The 18,836-nt window shown below is 40.7% G+C and overlaps 1 protein-coding gene across 1 annotated transcript in view; it reads left to right on the plus strand.

The window, feature by feature from the left end:
* pof1b (POF1B actin binding protein) overlaps positions 1–7,686 on the plus strand; it is a 32,009-nt gene extending 24,323 nt beyond the window's left edge. The window contains exons 9-13 of the mRNA XM_034114034.1: positions 1,403–1,522; positions 1,862–1,999; positions 5,089–5,198; positions 5,453–5,567; positions 7,636–7,686. Coding sequence (XP_033969925.1) covers positions 1,403–1,522; positions 1,862–1,999; positions 5,089–5,198; positions 5,453–5,552 — 468 coding nt within the window. The 3' untranslated portion in view covers positions 5,553–5,567; positions 7,636–7,686. The remainder of the gene's footprint in view (positions 1–1,402; positions 1,523–1,861; positions 2,000–5,088; positions 5,199–5,452; positions 5,568–7,635) is intronic.
* The last annotated feature ends 11,150 nt before the right edge of the window (positions 7,687–18,836 follow it).

Raw genomic sequence — 18,836 nt, forward strand, 5'->3', positions numbered from 1 at the left:
CTTCCCACTCGGCTCCTCCTTGCCCGTGGGGGAAAGGCCCATTTCACTCTTCTTTCAGATTGGCGTTTTTAGTATTGCTTTTATGTGTTTCTTTCGATGCTGTGTTTAATGCATGCTTAAGATCTCACACCTGGTCGCTTTGTTTTAATAAAGGTTGACACCAAGAATAGTTACAAACACAGAAAGATGAGCTATAGGCGCTTTCATATATACTTTTCCCACAAAGGTTCATCAGAACTCTTTAGTTCTCATGAACTAAGTTCAGATCGCCTTCACACCGGAATTAGTCCCTGGGGGAGGATTAGGCAAATGAAGCCACTGACGTCACTTCTTCTTCTTCTGCTTTGGGTTTACTGGCAGGCCGCAAACAACTTCACGGCGTATACTGCCGCCCGAAGTCCCCGGCCGGAAGTCCCCGGAGTTGGGGAAGGCTTCAGTAGAAGCTGCTGGGACTCCCAGCAGCTTCTACTGAAGCCTTCCGAGTAAATCGCCAGAACGCCGACACCTCCTCATCTCCACCGCTCCCATGTTTTCTTTTGTGTTGCCATAAGTTAGTCTCTCTCCGTTTGTGCGCGGGGCTAATGCTAATGCTAATAATGCTAATGCGAGGATAATAAAATGGCGGCTTCACAAAACTTTTTTGGGAGTTTTACGGGGCGTGGTTTGCAATCCGCCCAGCCAATCAGACAGGAACCTTTTTCTCCCACGAAAGTCCCTGCTCTCTAGCAGGGACTGAAAAGGGGGTGAAAAGGTTCATGAACTAAGTTCAAGTTCCGGATTTTTTTGGTGTGAACGCAACATTTCGGAACTAAAGTGGGAAAAGTACTGCGGTGTGAACGCGCCTATTGACATTGTTTTTATTACTAAAACCCTACTCATTGTGCACTCAATTTCTCCAATCTATGTGTGAACATATCAGCTTTAAGTTAACATGAAGTATAAGGAATTAAAAGCAATATTCATTCCAGGTTAATGAGGATAACACAAGGTGTTTGTTTCTGATAGAGATAGAATAAAAGATAATATATATATAAATGTAGCTAGCTGAGTTCATCGCTTTGGAACTAGAATAATAATGTTGAATTCACCTATGAGATTTAAAGCAATATCTTTAAAAAAAAGGTGATATAAAACTGTATTATGAACAGAAAGTCTCTATATTCATTTGTTTGGGATGTTTTTAAAATATATGACATTTGATATTGATTATTTCACTTTCATTTAATGTACAAATTAATGACTGTCAAACAGTAATTGTAGTAAGCTAAGCAACATTTCTGTCACAATATGTTTTTGTTATTGTTTTGATAACATTTGAATACAAAGATGATAACGTTACGGAGGAGAATAAATGAGGGGATATAAAGCCAGGCAGTGATTTCTTGTTGTGTGTGTCCTGCAGCTGGCGGGGCAGGCGAGCAGCTCCACCCTGCACGTGAAGACGGAGGAGTTATCCCGTCAGTACAAAGACCAGCTGAGCGCCATGAGAGACGAGAAGGACCAGGAGATCCAGAGGCTGCGGGTGAGAAGACAACAACTAACAAGAGACTGGTTTAGATATCCCTGACTCGATATTAAAGTAGATATGCATAGTGACATCTTCAAGTCATCCTGTCAATCTGTTTCATACTTACATTTATTTTCAACCACTGGCATTAGCACTGCTGTACTCATTAGCATATTAGCATGCTAACACACTGAAGAGGGCTAACGTGGTAAACAATATACCAGCTAACATCATCATCACTTTGTGTGGAGGTTTTTGCTTTAAAGACAGTGAATTATTTGACTTGCACGTTGTGTGTGTGTGTGTGCCCTCTGTACCTGATGTGTCCCTCGTCTCTCTCCGTCCCCCCTGCAGAGCCAGGTGACGAGGATCCAGACGGAGATCACCACCACCAGCGAGAGGTCGTCCTCCGACAAGAGTCTCCAGCTGAAGATCTCCGAGCTGCTGGCCATGCTGGAGCTGCGGCAGACCACCATCAGCAAACAGGAGGAGGTCCGCAACACAACACACACTCTAGACTTCATTTCAATATAGAGAGAATCAGGGTCTCCATAAGGTTGAATGATTGTATTTGTAACAAAAAAGATTGATGTGAGGACAGGTTTATATAATAACCCCCGCAGGTCGAATCAGGTAAACCATATTAGAAAGATTTCAGTCTTATTATGTGAAAACCAGAGGATCCGTCAAATCCGGCCTGGGACCATTGTCATCCCGTTTGTCTCCCCCCATCATAACGCCACTGGTTGCCCAAAAGATATTAAAACGTTTTTTTGAAAAGCCCAAATTGAGCCATATATCTATTGTGTATTTATATTTACAGAAGAATATTTCGAGCCCTTAAGCAAGCAAAGCCTTGAGAACCTTATCAGTGTCTTTTCATCAGCTCCTTCAATACAAGTCACTTTGAATGCAGGCTACAAAGTTGTTTCCCTACAATTTCAGACAGAAGGTGAAGTTGATCTCATTTATCTCCAAATAAAGTGTTGGTAAAACATCCGGAAAGCACACATAAAATGTTGATAAAACATCAGCGTGCTCGAAACTATGGCAAGTACTGTAGGTCAAAGTTCTTCCAGAAGTTCACAGTGTAATTTAGCAAACAGTCAGTATTTGTATAAAAGAAATTGAGAAACAACGTGCACAGAAGTACTTCTCTATTTTGGTGCAATGTAAACCTGTAGCTGATCTTCCTAATCGTTGGTTTGAAACCACATCGTCCCATTAATTACTCAGATATTAACCAATGGAACTACTGGTGGACAAAACTGCCAAAATAAACCTCAATATTTATTTAACTGATTTTATCTTCTTAGTTCTCACTTCACAATCACAGGTGCTACGCTCAGCAGGAATGGGTTCAGGCATGCAAAAGAGTCGCTAGCCTGCAATTAAGTGTATCGAGAAGGGAAACTGGGCCAGCTGTGTAATGTGATCTGTTTACAAAGAAAGAAAGAAACACACACACACCCACACACACACACACACACACACACACACACACTGAGCCCGTACGTTTCTTTCTTTCTTTTTTATTAGTTAGTTAGTCACCTTTCAGGTCCAACTGCATTTTTGTTTTGGTGCAGAGCTGAAAGCGATGTGTTCTTTCATTTAACCTCAGGAATTGTTTTGGAGGGACATGCCTGATTTATAGTTTCCTTCATAAACATAAAAGCAGCTGCCGCTTTGGTTCAAGGTCAAGGTTCAAGGTTTTTATTTGTCATACGAACATAGCTACAGTGTAGTTATGACAGTGTTGTAGTCAAGTCACCAATTCACGAGTCCAAGTCACTCTCGAGTCACCACTCTTCGAGTCCGAATCCAAGTCCGAGTCACCAAGGGAGAGTCGTAGTCGAGTCCGAGTCCAAGTCCGAGTCACCCAAGGAATGTCCGAGTCGAGTCCGAGTCCGAGTCATCATTACCTGTGTTCGAGTCCGAGTCCAAGTCCGAGTCACCCAAGGAGTGTCCGAGTCAAGTCCGAGTCCGAGTCATCATTACCTGTGTTCGAGTCCGAGTCCAAGTCCGAGTCACGTAAGAAGAGTCCAAGTCAAGTCCGAGTCACAAGTCTTCATGTATTAATCTTCATGGATATATGTGTTGAAATGTAGCTGCTCCTCTACATTGCTTTTATCCTGTCATGTTATACTAATCTGTCTATTGAACTGCTGTGAAGCCAGTTTGGCTACAATTCTTGTAATAGGTGCTATACAAATATAAAGCTTATTACTAATATTAATATTATTATTATTATTATTATATATAAACTATGTTTAAAATGAGTTACCTTTTAGAGAAGTGATTATATTTGTATGCCAATATTTTCCTATGGTAAAGTTTTCGTTTTGCACTTTTATTTTGATAGTAATAAGATCGGGACTCTTATTTTGAAGGAACTTTTACCGGTTAAATCGGTTTACTGATAAAGATTTAGCCCCAGAAAGCACATGGCTACTTAGCATGCAAAATGACGTCATTCTGCATGTTAAGTAGCCATATGCTTTCGTGTTATCGGCTGAATCTTTATGTATTGATTAGATCACGTTACTCTGATGATAGTGTTCAAGACAGCCTATATGTCTGAACTCGATGTTTAGAGTAATGTGTTACGGAGCCTTCTCTTCAATATTGTTTCCACATAGAGCATTTTGCGCTGCTCTTTTCCAATGTGGAAGCAGAATGTGTGAAAGCATACAGCACGATGCGGGGTGTGTCTCTAGACATCTTTAGACTGGAATAGCGGGGCCCAGTACGTGAACTCGCCTCGCAGTCGGTGCACACGCCAGGATAGAGGACATCAGACTCCATAGAAAACTTGCTCGAGTCCGAGTCCGAGTCCAAGTCGGAGCGTCAATGTACAAGTCGAGTCCGAGTCATCATGGGGGGAAAAATTCACGAGTCCGAGTCCGAGTCCAAGTCAGCGTACGCGATAATTCACGAGTCCGAGTCCGAGTCCAAGTCATCGTGCGCGAGAATTCACGAGTCCAAGTCCGAGTCGCGTCAATCAGTGCGGGAGTCCGAGTCGAGTCACGAGTCCCGAAAATCGGCACTCGAGTCCGACTCGAGTCCGAGTCCAGGACTCGAGTACTCCATCTCTGAGTTATGACGATGGAAATCTTAAGTCACAGGCTCCTCCAACAGTGCAACACAATAACACAGATACACATAAAAATATAGTGCAAGTAAATAGTCTAAATGCCAGTTATTGGAATATGATATATTAGATAAATCATTTCTAAGTAGCAGCCAGATGAATGTTATGGATGTTTCAACAGTTCAGGTGTTGAAGTTGATATGCAATTACAGAAGAATTGACTGCAATTCATTCATTTCACAGTAAAAGCTGGACCTTTTATGTTGGATGTGGTCCAAATAAAAGCAGCCATACAAGAACTTTGAGGAAATCCGATTGTGAAAAATACAATCCAATCCGACTAAGAATTTGACCAGACAATCGATAACTTTCACACTACGTGCAGGGAGGATAAATCAAATCGTGTTTGTGAAATTCAATACACAATACCCACAATGCCCAGTAGTCGCATGTATTTGCTGCTGACCTTTTGACCTGTTGTGTCCTGCAGGAGATCAGGAGGATGAGGATGGAGATGACCAGCATGACCAGCAGCTCCAGCAACACCAGCAACTCCAGCAGCTCCAGGAACCTGGTCACCAAAACCACCACCACCCAGAGGTAACATCACAACAAATCATCTGAGAAAACACAACTATATTTATGTGTATACACTGCGCTACAGAGCTAAAATGGCAGAAACGTTACCTTTTTAATAACAGGAGAGAAGTGGACTTTTCACCATCACTCGTTGTCCATTTAACTGCTGTAAAAAAAACGGAAAAGTCAGTAGATGGATAACTATCTGCAAAAAACTGTCTGTTAACTGAACTGAACACTTTGACTTGTGTGTGTGTGTGTTTGTGTGTGTGTAGGTTTAGTAACAAGTACCCTATGCTGGGTCTGCTGGACGACCAGTACCAAAGCTCATCCGTCAAAACTAACAAGACCATCGTCCTCGAGAGAACTACTTGAGATGTGATCGAACAGGTAAAAACAAGTTTGTAAACTTCTGAAAGACATGTACAAAAAATACACATACAAGATATATTATAATACATGCTCAACATACTGCACTGTGGTTTAAAGTGGTTTAGTGGGACTCATGGATGACTCTGTAGGGCTCCTCAGATCATAATAAAGTCATTTAATTCATTCATCCAACAAATAAAGCCTTAATTGGTATTAAAAAAGACTTAAACCAATCTATCAAATATTCTAAGCATTCTCATCTGTTTGTCATTACTGGTGTTATTTCCTGGTTGCTAACAAACGCCATTGTAACACAATCACTGATGTTCCGCTGTAACGGTGGTGGACTCATCAGAGCACACTGGGCTCACAGGGAGGGGGGGGGGGCAGGAGCTCCAACAAGCCGTTTAGGACAGAGAGTGAATACACATACTATACAGAGATGCTGTATGAGAAACCAATGTGATTTTGGAACATTGCACAATATAAATATATTCTAGTATACCTCAACAATGGAATTATGATCAGTAGAAATGGCCATGACATGGGACCTTTAAACTGAATAACCCTGCTTTGCTGACGGGAGCTTTCCCTATATGAAGTATTTGTTGTACTGACATTGAGCTCTGCTGCTTTGTTAGAAAAGGGATGATTATGATGCTGGCTCATTATGAGAAACATGCCGCATTGAGGCACCGTGCTAAATTCACCGAGTCGCATCACATTCAACACGGAGGTAATAAAAACGAGCCCAGGTCAAAGTGAAGGTGAGGGCTTTCTAATGCAGCCCTTCACATGAGGGCTTGAGTTGAAATGAGGTTTGTTTACATGATACTGGGTCCACATTCACACCAAGGAGGGGCCACATTAACACACACACACACACACACACACACACACACACACACACACACACACACACATACACACACATACACACACACACACACACACACACACACACACACACACACACACACACACACTCCTGCATGTCTTGACGTGACGATGTAAATTATCCCAGCTGAAGGAAACTAATTAAATCAAACAAAATGGTTTCAGAGTTTACTATAGTTTAAAACATACATGGTTTTCATTTCTTTGGATATAAAGCTGGGAAGAACACTTTGAATTGGAATTTACAATTATGGACACACCACTATATATAGTATACTATCTCTGTGCAATGGTTTGACTTTGACTTCAACATTGAACTACTGGATGAATGTTGGGCTTTTCAAAACAACTTGACTTCTGGCTGAGTATCCAGTAATAGTGATATAAGTACTTCCTATGTTTTGAAATCACTCAGCTGTTATAGGGTTATGAGAGCTGTTTAGTGTGAAGTTAAGGGTGGGGTAGGTAAGTTTGAGAAACCGGCTCGAGATACACTTTTTGTTATATTCCATGGAATGCTCTTAACATCCCGATAGCAATGAATATTTTAAGTGCTTTGACAAAAAATCCATACAAAAATGTCATCTGTGGAAGCTGTAGTACTGTAAAAAGCACGGCTAAAATAACTGGATGGCCTACCTGCCTGTCAGCCTTCCATCTGTGCACAAACTTATCTCGTGCCCTCATTGGTCATGTGCGCGTTCGTGTGTGTTGGAGGAGGGGCTCTATTCAAATTCTAGCCACTCGAGCTGGTTTCTCCAAAATGACCTACCCCACCTTTAAGGGAGAACTACTATTTGCTTGACATCTGATTTATAATGATTATCTAGTGCCCCCTTGTGGTAAAATAATGCCACTGCAGGTTTTAGGTGAAAGCTTGCAATCAAGGCCTTTGAATCCTTTGTACAGTGCTTTCACAAAACAATGAGACTTCTGTAAACACCATATTGATAAAAGCTTATAACAGAAGAAGTTAACAACATTAAATCACTACAGCCTTTAAAACCAGGAAAGCCGAATATTTATGCAAAACTCATATCTCAAATCTGAGACAATATCCAGTCCCATATCAAAAAGAACAAACAATAGAAACTCTCTAACATTCAGAGATCTTCATGAATTCCTTTTTAAAGCTGACACAACATTTGAACTGTGTTTTTATTTAAGTCACTTTTCTTCTCTCCAACAGGAATGATTGAGCAACAAGAAGATCCAGACGACCCCCCCCCCCCCCCCCTCCTCCTCCTCCTCATCCTCATCCTCAGGGCTCATAGGCTTCGTGGTGGTTGATGTATCAAAGACCTAAATGTCCAAGAAAAGCAACTAAATAAAATATATTTGTCCAAAACACAATCCTACGTAAATGTATTGAGGCCATTCTAGTCAAAATAAATAATTAAATTACAAAGCCAAGAAGGAGGGTTATATTCAGAGACTAACCAGAGATTTTGAAGTTGTAAATTCAGTCATGCTTTGAGATCAGAGAGGCATAATGTATCAGAAGAATAACTAAGACAATTCCAAGACAAACACTGAAAGCAAAAAAACGCAAACTTGCTCTACTTTGCAAGGTTGGCTCAAACATGTCACAATAAATAAAATCAATACAGGCCATTTTTGTACGTGCTGAAACACGACTATGGAGACGTTTTGGTTAAAGGACAGACAGGTCTAACGCATTTCCCCTTCTATCAGTTCCCTTTCACCATTTGTTGATCTCTAACTGAGGGCTCTGGTCTTCAATCAGTCATCTCCTCACTGCAGGGAAAACAAGATGTCCAGCTTGTTGTTGTCACTAACACACTTTTATATAAAGACTTAAGCACAACATCCTCCTCAAAGCCACCACAGCCACTCTAGCCCGGGGATGAGGAAGTGGAACCATGATTGCTACTCTGCATGTACATATTAATATTTTTTTATATATATTGTAAGACACTCATTGAATGTTTTGATGAACTTTTGGGTAGTTTGCTTCGTGGTTAATGGTAATTTTTATGTATCCGATGTGTAATTTTGTGTTGTTATGTTGACTCTGAGGTGCATGGGGATGTGTTCACACAAAGCTTTTGATGTGTGAAGTGTGTTGGTGGAACTGTAGCATGATTTAACCCTCCTGTTGTCTTCGGGTCGAATCTGACCGATTTACTACTTTCATCAATCATAACTTTTTTGTTTTACATTCGATTGCTTTAAGGCTTTATGATATCCTTCACAGTAGACATTTGAACATAGAGAATTGCTGATCACCACTTTCATTGAATTTTGGATGATTTAGTCAACTTTGTAACACCCACGGTGGAATTAGTAACCATCCGGATCAGATAAAACACACACACACACACACACACACACACACACACACACACACACACACACACACACACACACACACACACACACACAGAACAATTTGACACATGTCCCGCTCTTATGTGCCCATCCCCCCACATGGATCACACCTGGCACACGCAATACATGTTCAGTGTTTATTCTTTGTATAGTTACTGCAGTTGTTCATGTATACCAGTAGTCTGATACAATATGTACAGTTTGAAAGGGTGTTAAAGGAAATGTGGTGATGATTAATGGTTTTTGTGTTAATGTAATAACAGTTCAAACAGGACCGGTCAAATTTGACCACGAACACCAAAGTAAGGGGGGAAACGAAGACAATAGGAGGGTTAATTGGGGTTTATGATGGTGGAAGAACATTTTAAAAGCACAATATTATGTTAACTGTTTTTGTTCCTGTCAGAGTTGTCCTGCTTTGTCTCCGTTCAGGTTTTTTGCATAAAGGGATCACGTTGACGGCTTTGTGTCCACTGGGAGCTCAATGGTAGTTCTGGGTAGAGAGTTTACTGAGGATTTTATTTATGTTGCTCGTAACGTAGAGACCACTGCACTGACTTCCTGCTGCCAGTCAAATGATTCTCTGTGTGCTGTGTCTCCCAAACCATTCTCATCACATGACAAAGCTATCTGTCCAGAACAAGATAACAAGATGTCACTTTTTTGGACATCAATACGAACAACTGTTTTCTGAAGCATAATCTTCACCCGTCTCCAAACAAATCAATAACTTCATTATGTGTTTTAGTCTGTTCCAACTAAAGACATCTTTGTTGAAGATTAAATTAAAGTTGATTTGTAAAACTGAGTTTCTTAAAAATCTTATATTTACCACAGATGTGTCCAAAAGTTTATTGAAAATAAGCTTCAAACATCTTTAAAAATGTCTTATTGACTACAGAAATCTCTGAACTCAAAAAACACATTTCAAATGAACTCAAACTGTTTCATCCTGTGTCGTATATGTTTCATAAAGTCTGCAGGGAACTGTTTTGTACATTTAAAGAGACAGATTGTTTTGGTAGTGTTCATGGTTTTGGTGTTTCTTGAAAAGCTGCAGTGTACCTGCTTTTTGTTGGATCATGCATAAAGGGTGATGCATGTTCGCACTGCAGAAATAGGGTCCGGATCAGCTTAATTTAAAGTGGACCTATCATGCTATATTTTAATAATATAGTATAGGACCATACCTATATAAGGCATATTTATACTTTTTTTTTGTTCAAAATACCAAACAGATCATGCATTTTAGCCATGCCTCATTTTGCTCAATTTGACATTTTTTAGCTCTGTTTTAGCAAGGGCTGATTCAGTGAGAACAGCACCACCTACAGGCCTGGCATATGTACTACAGCGTCTCCAGCGCTTTCGAGCGGCAATGGCCGTGGCTGTCTCCTCCTGATTGGTGGAGTTGGCCCAATAGCCGTAGCGCCACCGTCCTGACGTCAGGACAGTGTTCAAATCTGGATCAGTTTTTATCAGATCCGTTGCAGCCCCTTTTTTAGAGATTTGGGTATGGAGGAAAATAGAGAGGGTTGTGTTTTCTGACACTTGGTGAGTTCCCTGGAACACCGGGGACACATATTCATGTAGAAAAGACGTACAAAAGTGCATTTTGCATGATAGGTCCCCTTTAACATGGAATTGGTGTCAGATTGTGCAGCTGATGTTTGTGCTGTAACTCGTCCTTAGCATATTTTATTTTATCTTATTTCACTTATTTTAATAGAGACAAGCTGCCAGTGGACACAGAGCCGGATTTCTATGAAAAGCCTGTACATTTAATTGACTGGACCTAAAGTGCCTTACTGCGTTAGCAACGTAAGCCAATGTTAGCCCAGCATTTCAGTTTGTTGACGAAATATTATCGTCTTTAAACAGTTTTGGGACCAATGCTGTCTCTTTGGCCGTCGTTTGCTTTCTATCTGTGTAACTTTCTCTGAGGAGACTAAATCTTTGCTGACAGTCAAATATATGCTGAGCTCAATTAACTGTTTTTGCTAATCTAGTAAATAGAGTGTTCTTAATATATTTTCTTATGCAAACAGCTGTCTTTATTTCCAGTCCAGCGCTCCAATGAGATTTGTTTCAGCTGTGATTAAAATCAGTAATGTTTCTATGCAAACGTGTGTGTTTTATTGAACTCACCAGATCAATACTGTCATATCAGGGGTCATTTAATCCTAATTATATATATATATAAATACTTCTACATAGCCTCCCTCTTTTCTATTGTCTTCATATCATTGTGTTCTTGTTTGTTTTGTTCTAAAAGTCTATCTATGAATACATTTGGTGAAAAGCAGAGACTCACCGCTGCATCACATACAGAGAGTGGTGAAAGCATGTTTTCTCTATTTAAGTACTGTACTACATTTTAGAAACAAATTGACCTTTTTCTTACATTTCTGACAACGTAATTCACAAGGTCAAGGTTCAAGGTTCTTTATTAGTCATACAACCGTAGCTACAGTAGGAGTTATGTCGATGAAATTCTTAGGTCACAGGCTTCTCCAACAGTGCAACACAATATTACAGAAAAACAGAAAAATATAGTGCAAGTAAATATTAAAAGTAACTGCAAAAAGAAAGGAATAGTTTAAAAAAAAAGTGAAATAGTGAAATAAGAGTCTATATGCAAGCTATTGGAATGATATATTAGGTAAATAGATAAATGATTACTAAGTAGCAGATGAATGTTATGGATGTTGTTTCAGCAGTTCAGGTGTTTGACAGTCTGTGGGATGAAACTGTCTCTGAATCTGTTGGTTTTAGTCAGGATGCTAAAACAGGTCAGGTCATTTGCATGATCATATTATGAATAACAAATATTTATCGTGTTGGGAAATATGTTCCAAGGCCCCTAACTTTGACCCAGTTTATCAGTTCTGTCCTGACTGAGTACACGCACCTGTAACCTTGGCTGCTGTGCTCTCAGTGTTCTGTCTCCCTGTTCCTGCCTGTTGGCGTCAGCTGATAGAGGTGTTATGATTCTATGTTGTTATGCACAATGTGGATTATTCTCTCAGAACTATCTAAATACACGGGTCTGGGGGAGAGTTCTTCAGAATTGACGTGGCAACTCTACCGTGAAGTCAGAACCTCTGACTCTTTGACTTGTCTTGTGAATTCTCCGGCCGAAGCTCCTAATAAACCCATCAGTGTTTGCCATCAAAGCTCCAGCTCTCCCCGTGTCTCCTTTTGAGTCAGTGACTCGTCCTGCATTGCTACACAAAAGTACATATCGAACTAATAAAATATGATTATGGATTTAGATATACACTACCAGCAGTCCACATGATGCCTTTTTCTGAGCACCAGCGTCTTCTTTCAAAAGTGTTTCAACTTCAACTTCATTAAAGCACCTGTGACGTACTAACTGTAGAAATTGCATGAAAAGCTTGTTTTTGGCAGTTTCTGTTAGTCAAAAACAAGGACCGAAGAGGAGGTATTTTGGAGTAGATTGGCCTAGTGGACACCAGATGTTGCTGCCGGTAAGTGTGCACATTTTCTACCTTCTGTCCTCATTGAAAAAAAAAAAAGGCGTTATTTGAACCCAGACCCCTATGCATGTGTGTTGGTCCTGTTTGCGCCTGTGTGCATGGGTGTGCATTTCAGGCCTGTGTGTGATATAATGTAAATAACACCAGAGTGAAAATTGAATTTCCCCTTGTGGATAGATACTTCTTAATCGTACCTGGACCTGGATAATGCTGCACCTCTCAGAGTCTCCAGCAGAGGACGCCTCCAGCAGAGGACCCCCCCCCCCTCAGCTCCTCTGGCTCGGGGTCAGTGAGGGATCTGATGGAGCAGAGACTCAGAATGAGGTCATCTCTGTAGGGCTCGGCTCAGTTGGCTGATCGTCAACCATTTTGACTTCAGTCACTGTTCCCGAAGCCCACATGGCCATAGAGGAAGCACACACACTCATCACAGAGCCTGACACACACACACACACACACACACACTCATCACAGAACCCAGCACACACACTCATCACTGCCCTCACACACACATCCAGGAGGAATCACAGGACATGCAGAGAGACCTTTTATTATCCAGTAAACTGAAGAATATTTTCTTGGTTCATGGTTCGATCTACAAGATGTCTGAACATAGTGGAACATGTCCATCCCAGAGTCCAAGGTGATGCCTTTAAATGTCTTGTTTCATCAGTTAAAAAGATATTCACGTATATATGATATAAAAGGAGAACAGCAGGAAATGTGCATATTTTAGAGGCTGTAAACAGCATTTTATGACTTTTGAAAAATTACTTTAACAATAGTTGGGGATAATTCTTCTGTTGATATACAATGTCACTACTATCTCTTGATCAGACTTATTAATGGGTTACTGATACTTGTTCCTACTTTGCTGCCAATGGACAGGTATCCTAATTCGCAAATAATTTTTAATGGAAATACAATTTTAGACCAATTTTATGCAGCATTTTTTCCCACCATCCTCATGTATGTGGCATAAATGCAATAGGTACATTCTTGCAATGCATCATTGGAAAAAATCTCATGAAACTCTATCATCTGATTCTTTACATTTTACAGACTTTTAGTAGATTGATTAGATTAAAGGATATCATGTGTTTTATGACTTTTTGCAGGAAGCCCCTGTAAATATGTCTTTTTTGGGCATTCTGTTAAAACAGCTGGAGAGAAAAACTTCGACTTTGTCTCTTTCACACACACCATCCATTTCCTTCCCCTATGTAATCCCATTAACATATTTTGACATAAACACAATCTCTCACACAGCCACATGCTCTCTCCTCTCTCTACTGTACATCACTTCTTTCTGTCACATTTAAGCGATTGTAGCAAGTCTGACGTATCCTCTCTCCCTCTCTCTCTCTCTCTCTGTAAACCCAATATCCTCTGAGGCCCGGGGGTTTTAGAGAGTAAAGGCAGTGCAGAGGCAGGAAGAGAGAGACTGCATTATCCACATCAAAGAGCCAGAGTTAACAGCCATAATCAATGCTGCCCCATTACCCTCCCCCGCCTGCCTCTCCCTCTCACCCTCTCTCTCTATAATCAGATCAATATGCTTTATTGGCATGAATGGAAGTATTATATTAATATTGGCATAAAAAACAACAAGAAAAGGGGTCTGGTTGATGGTTTGAAATGTTGAGAGGATACAAAAAAAAAGATTGTAGTGTCATATCCATTATGATCTGTGTTTTGACTCGGACTAGAGACACAGGAAGTAATCATTTTATAGCGATGCAGCAGAAACACATCCTCTCAATGGACCAAACTCAAGAGGTTGCCACTGCCGGAAAGGTAAATCAATAACAAAGAATGTAAAAAATGTGAAAGAAAGTAACGGTCAACATATTTATGGAGAATATGTGAAATAAACCAATAATGGCAATGAAAATCTAATTGTCTCTGCCTTTCGCCCGTATTGACCCCCTTCGCCCCACACAGGCAGGCCCATCGACCCCTCAGCGTGCGTGTGTGTGTGTGTGTTGTGTGTGTGTGTGTGTGTGTGTGTGTGTGTGTGTGTGTGTGTGTGTGTGTGTGTGTGTGTGTGTGTGTGTGTGTGTGTGTGTGTGTGTGTGTGTGTGTGTGTGTGTGTGTGTGTGTGTGTGTGTGTGTGTGTGTGTGTGTGTGTGTGTGTGTGTGTGTGTGTGTGTGTGTGTGTGTGGGGCACAAACTGATGGAAAGAAAATATAAACTCCAACTTCAAGTAGTTCACTAACTTAAAGTATCCTGATTACGTAATTCCCCTTGATGTAATCCGTGACTCCGCAGCCTGATATAGCGGTGGGATAACCCTTGTGGGTTTGCACAGACGACTCCAGGTTGCATCCCATCAGTCTGGATGTTTTCAGTTTTCCACCTGTCACCACTTTCTCTCTTCCTCCATCTCCCCGTCTCTCCACCCTGCCAGGAAAGCGTTGACATCTCATATTTCCTCCATTTGATGTAATTAAGATCCTCTATACACATTTGAAGCTCCCCATTCAGGTTTCACAGAGCGATGAAAGGCCGTATAGTGTTCTCTCCCTGGTGAGGTACCTTCCCAAGCCTATATGCATGAAGACATCATTTCCAGGTTCATATGTGTATGTAGTGTCTCTACTTTAAAGAGTCCTCTCCTGCTGATGTTCAGGTGTATATCAGTATGTAGTGTCTCTACTTTAAAGAGTCCTCTCCTGCTGATGTTCAGGTGTATATCAGTATGTAGTGTCTCTACTTTAAAGAGTCCTCTCCTGCTGATGTTCAGGTGTATATCAGTATGTAGTGTCTCTACTTTAAAGAGTCCTCTCCTGCTGATGTTCAGGTGTATATCAGTATGTAGTGTCTCTACTTTAAAGAGTCCTCTCCTGCTGATGTTCAGGTGTATATCAGTATGTAGTGTCTCTACTTTAAAGAGTCCTCTCCTGCTGATGTTTAGGTGTATATCAGTATGTAGTGTCTCTACTTTAAAGAGTCCTCTCCTGCTGATGTTCAGGTGTATGTCAGTATGTAGTGTCTCTACTTTAAAGAGTCCTCTCCTGCTGATGTTCAGGTGTATATCAGTATGTAGTGTCTCTACTTTAAAGAGTCCTCTCCTGCTGATGTCCAGGTGTATATCAGTATGTAGTGTCTCTACTGGGACATGTCTCCATGCTTTAATGTTCAAAAAGCTCTTTATTTGTCTCATACTGGAGAAATAATGAGTCATGTCTTGCTCCATATTTAAATGAGCGTTATGTCTTGATGAGAGGAAAGGTGCTCTGAGTGTCCCGTAGTGTATTGCTGTGTAATGAAGTTACACTGTAAGAGATACTGTAGGTAGTGAGCCTATAGAAAAGCTCTCTCTCTCTTTTAATGTCTGGCCTCTGCTTTGTTTCACTTAATTCTATCTCCCCATCTCCTGATCCATCCATCAGCGTCTCCCACACACTCCCCCCCCCCCCCCCTCTCGTTTGTCTCACACTGTGTCTCTTTGCAACTCATTTTCACTCCCATCATCCTTTCCCTTTCTCTCCCTTGATGAGTGAGTGTGGGCATTGCTGCTGATGCACTCCTGGTCATTAATAAAACTTTCATACACAGTCAGGAAATGCATTTGAGCCCCGGTGGCTGGAGCTCCTCTCAGACACACAGGAAATGGGCGCTTGGCCGGCAGCCAATCCGGCTATTTCAGGGGTTTGTCCGGAGCCAATCAAGCTGGATCTGGTCAGTTAATGGATCAGTGGCTCTTCTCCTCTCCGCAGCCAAATATCTGCAACAATTACAAGGTGTTTTGCTGTGTGAGAGACACTCACAAAAGAAAGAGAACGAAGACATATCAAAAAACAAAACAGCCACATTTACGTGATTACAGAAATGTGGAACGTTCCATTTATATACATGTAGGGGTGTCAGTATTTTGATTTCCCAAATGTTGATTTCAGCTGAGCACTAATAAAGGTAGTAAGGCAAATTATTGCATCAAAGACGAATAAAGTAATGTAAATATGATTGAAAAGGTTAGACAAACAGAACAGAGAGGCCAACCTAAGAAATAAAAGGAACATTCATTCATGCTTTTACTGAAAGATGTTTTCAAGAATAACAAGTCAAAGTTATATTACAAAAAAAAATGGATAGGCTGAATGTCTTTTAATTCTCAGAAAAACGCCAATATCCGTAATAAATCCTACAAAAACAATATGTAAAACTGGTATTTTTTTGTACAATAATGATTGACCTAACCTTGACTTGGTGTGCAGGTTTACTCTCCAACAAATACATAATCTCGCTTCTTCTTAATAAGTTAATTCATATGAAAAATCTTTTTTTATTTGCAAGCTGTAAACTGAAAACTTCTGTGCTTACATCAAGCTATTTGTTCCCACCCTGACACAGCAATGGGCAATGCAAGGGGATGTTCGTCATACTTGTGTATAACAATATGCGTAGTTAAGAATCTGTAACACAACATTAACATCTGCTGCAACGTCAGGAGTCTCAATGAGAGTCAGTCGCGACATGCAATTCAAAACAGCTGCAGTTTTAATCTCAGGCAAAATGAAGGGAGGAGAAATTATTTTTGGACGGTTCTTCAGATAAAAGCATCCTGTGAAAGGTGTGTGCGTGTGTGTGTGTGTGTGTGTGTGTGTGTGTGTGTGTGTGTGTGTGTGTGTGTGTGTGTGTGTGTGTGTGTGTGTGTGTGTGTGTGTGTGTGTGTGTGTGTGTGTGTGTGTGTACGCACAGTGCTGGTCACGTGAGAGACATATTGTAATGTGTTGTGTAAATTGACACCCATGTGCTTCTTGGGTGGGACGCCTCCTCCCATCCAGCAGGCATTTGCTATTGCAGCACAATGACACACACACACACACACACACACACACACACACACACACACACAGACACACACACACACACACACACACACACACACACACACACACACACACACACACACACACACACACACACACACACCGGAAGAGAGCATCCAGAGTGGAGCGCCGGCAGAAATGAATGACTTTGTCAGCTGTATGCTGTTAACCAGGCCATTTGACATTGATCCCTGCCTGACCCAGAACATCTACCCGTCTCTCTCTCTCTACATTTAGCTGCTTTTACTTAATTGTGTCTGGTTGTATGCAACAATGTAAGCACTATCTATCTGGGTCTCCATTTCTAGAGCTTTTTTTTTGCATGGAAACTACCCAGTGAGTATAATCATACAGAGAAACTAGCAGTTTTTCTATCACTACAACACATTTTAATTAAAACAAACTATACAGTAGATTAATAAATACTCTAATAATATAAAAGGCCTAGCAATATAAGCTCTTAAATATGTAATGGAGTTTTGGAAATCAATCAATTATGCAATAGTGATTTGATTGAATTAACTCCACACACTGTGGGCAGGTCTGAAAAGCAGGTCTGAAAAGCAGGTATGAAAAGCATGCTTTTTCAACAAAAAAAAACATATATTGAAATGTTTAAATTCATAATTTAGACTTTAATGTATTATTTAGATTTAAATTACATTTAAAAAAATTGATTTTGCACTGCTGTTGTTGCTGGACCTTCATACATGTTTTATAAAATAATTACTTTTAGTAAGTTATCATTCAGTTGAAGGATAAGTTGCACTGGTTGAGAAAGGCATCTTCAAATCGTTTTTATATGTTGTGGTAGCTTTTAATACATGAGATCATACAGACAGGAAACATGGTGAATACATTCAGATGAATAGTGGTTTATACCTTGTCAAATGTGTATTCAACACAAAGAAAACACAGATTAATTTTTTTGATGATCACATTTTCTTTGTCTCCCTCAGTGTGTCTCTATCAGCAGTTTGTTTCATCTCAGATATTTTCCTCAACAGGAAACAGAGCTCCCCCCACCCCCATTAGGGACCAGTGTCCGGTTACTTTAATGTGTGTGTATGTGTGTGTGTGTGTGTGTGTGTGTGTGTGTGTGTGTGTGTGTGTGTGTGTGTATGTGTGTGTGTGTGTGTGTGTGTGTGTGTGTACACTTGTACGCTTGTACGCCTACACTGGTGTGTCTTGCTTTAGTCCGGATGGTTGCAAGTTGCTGAGTAAGGGCACAGACAGAAAGAGACAAAAGCACACTAACACACCAACCCACACACACACACACACACACACACACACACACACACACACACACACACACACACACACACACACACACACACACACACACGCACACACACACACACACACACACACACACACACAGAGGAAGAGGGTCATATTACAGTCGTGCAGCATATTGTCAGTGATGTCACTTGTCCTTATGGAACAAATTAATGAATGAGAGTCTCCTCCCTTTTCTCTTTTAGCAAGGAGCACAGCTCAAACATGTTGACCTAGGTTTGAAGGCGCTTTGTGCAGCAAGAAGCACCTGCTCCTTAGATATAGGGGGCAGCATTTCACCTCTACTAATGTGTCAATACATAGCACATTTATAGTTTTTTATAGGTTGTAAAAGAATAGAGCCAACTAACAGAAGACCATGGATACCCAAAATATGAAAAAACTGGGTAAACTGTTCC

The sequence above is a fragment of the Trematomus bernacchii genome, unplaced genomic scaffold (assembly GCF_902827165.1).
Source record: "Trematomus bernacchii unplaced genomic scaffold, fTreBer1.1, whole genome shotgun sequence".
NCBI lineage: Eukaryota > Metazoa > Chordata > Actinopteri > Perciformes > Nototheniidae > Trematomus > Trematomus bernacchii.